Source organism: Tupaia chinensis, unplaced genomic scaffold (genome assembly GCF_000334495.1).
Source record: "Tupaia chinensis unplaced genomic scaffold, TupChi_1.0 Scaffold000037_4, whole genome shotgun sequence".
Taxonomy (NCBI): Eukaryota; Metazoa; Chordata; class Mammalia; order Scandentia; family Tupaiidae; genus Tupaia; species Tupaia belangeri.
In genome coordinates, this window is record NW_006159487.1 from 1,025,014 (window position 1) to 1,025,505 (window position 492).

At 64.6% G+C, this 492-nt stretch overlaps 1 protein-coding gene across 1 annotated transcript in view; it reads left to right on the forward strand.

Annotated features, from left to right (window-relative positions):
• Positions 1–6: 6 nt before the first annotated feature.
• DDX25 (DEAD-box helicase 25) overlaps positions 7–492 on the forward strand; it is a gene marked incomplete in the record, with an annotated part of 14,053 nt that continues 13,567 nt past the window's right edge. Inside the window, 2 exon segments of the mRNA XM_014588800.2 lie at positions 7–136; positions 473–492. Coding sequence (XP_014444286.1) covers positions 74–136; positions 473–492 — 83 coding nt within the window.

A 492-nucleotide genomic window follows, 5' to 3' on the forward strand; every position in this document is an offset into this window, starting at 1 on the left:
CACGCCCCGCCCCTCCCCGCCGCGCCTGCGTCGCAGCCCCGAGTGCAGCGGAGCACGTGCAGGAGGCCAAGCGATGGCGTCGTTGCTGCGCGGAGGCGACGCTGGCATGGTGGACAACGAATGGCTCAACGGCCATGTAACTGCCCAAGGGACAGGGATGAGTGGGCGGGACCGAGCCCGGGGCTTGGACTCGAAGGGGAAGATGGGGACACCAGGGAACTGGGCGGGGTGGGGGGTGGGGCAGCATGCCTGGCCTGTCTCACTGCACCCTGCCAGGACCCCCGGCCCAAACGCGTTAAACCCGAGGCCTCCTGGGGAGAACGTGTATGGGGTACAGGGGTTTCCGGGCCTAACTGGGCTAGGGCCCGCCCCATGAATCCCGTAAGACCCCACAGGGTAGGACGCGGCCTTCCTGGCCGAACTGCCTGGCTTGCTTGTAACACACTCGTCAAAAATTTGTGTCTTTCAATAGTTTTCAAATCTCACCCACTC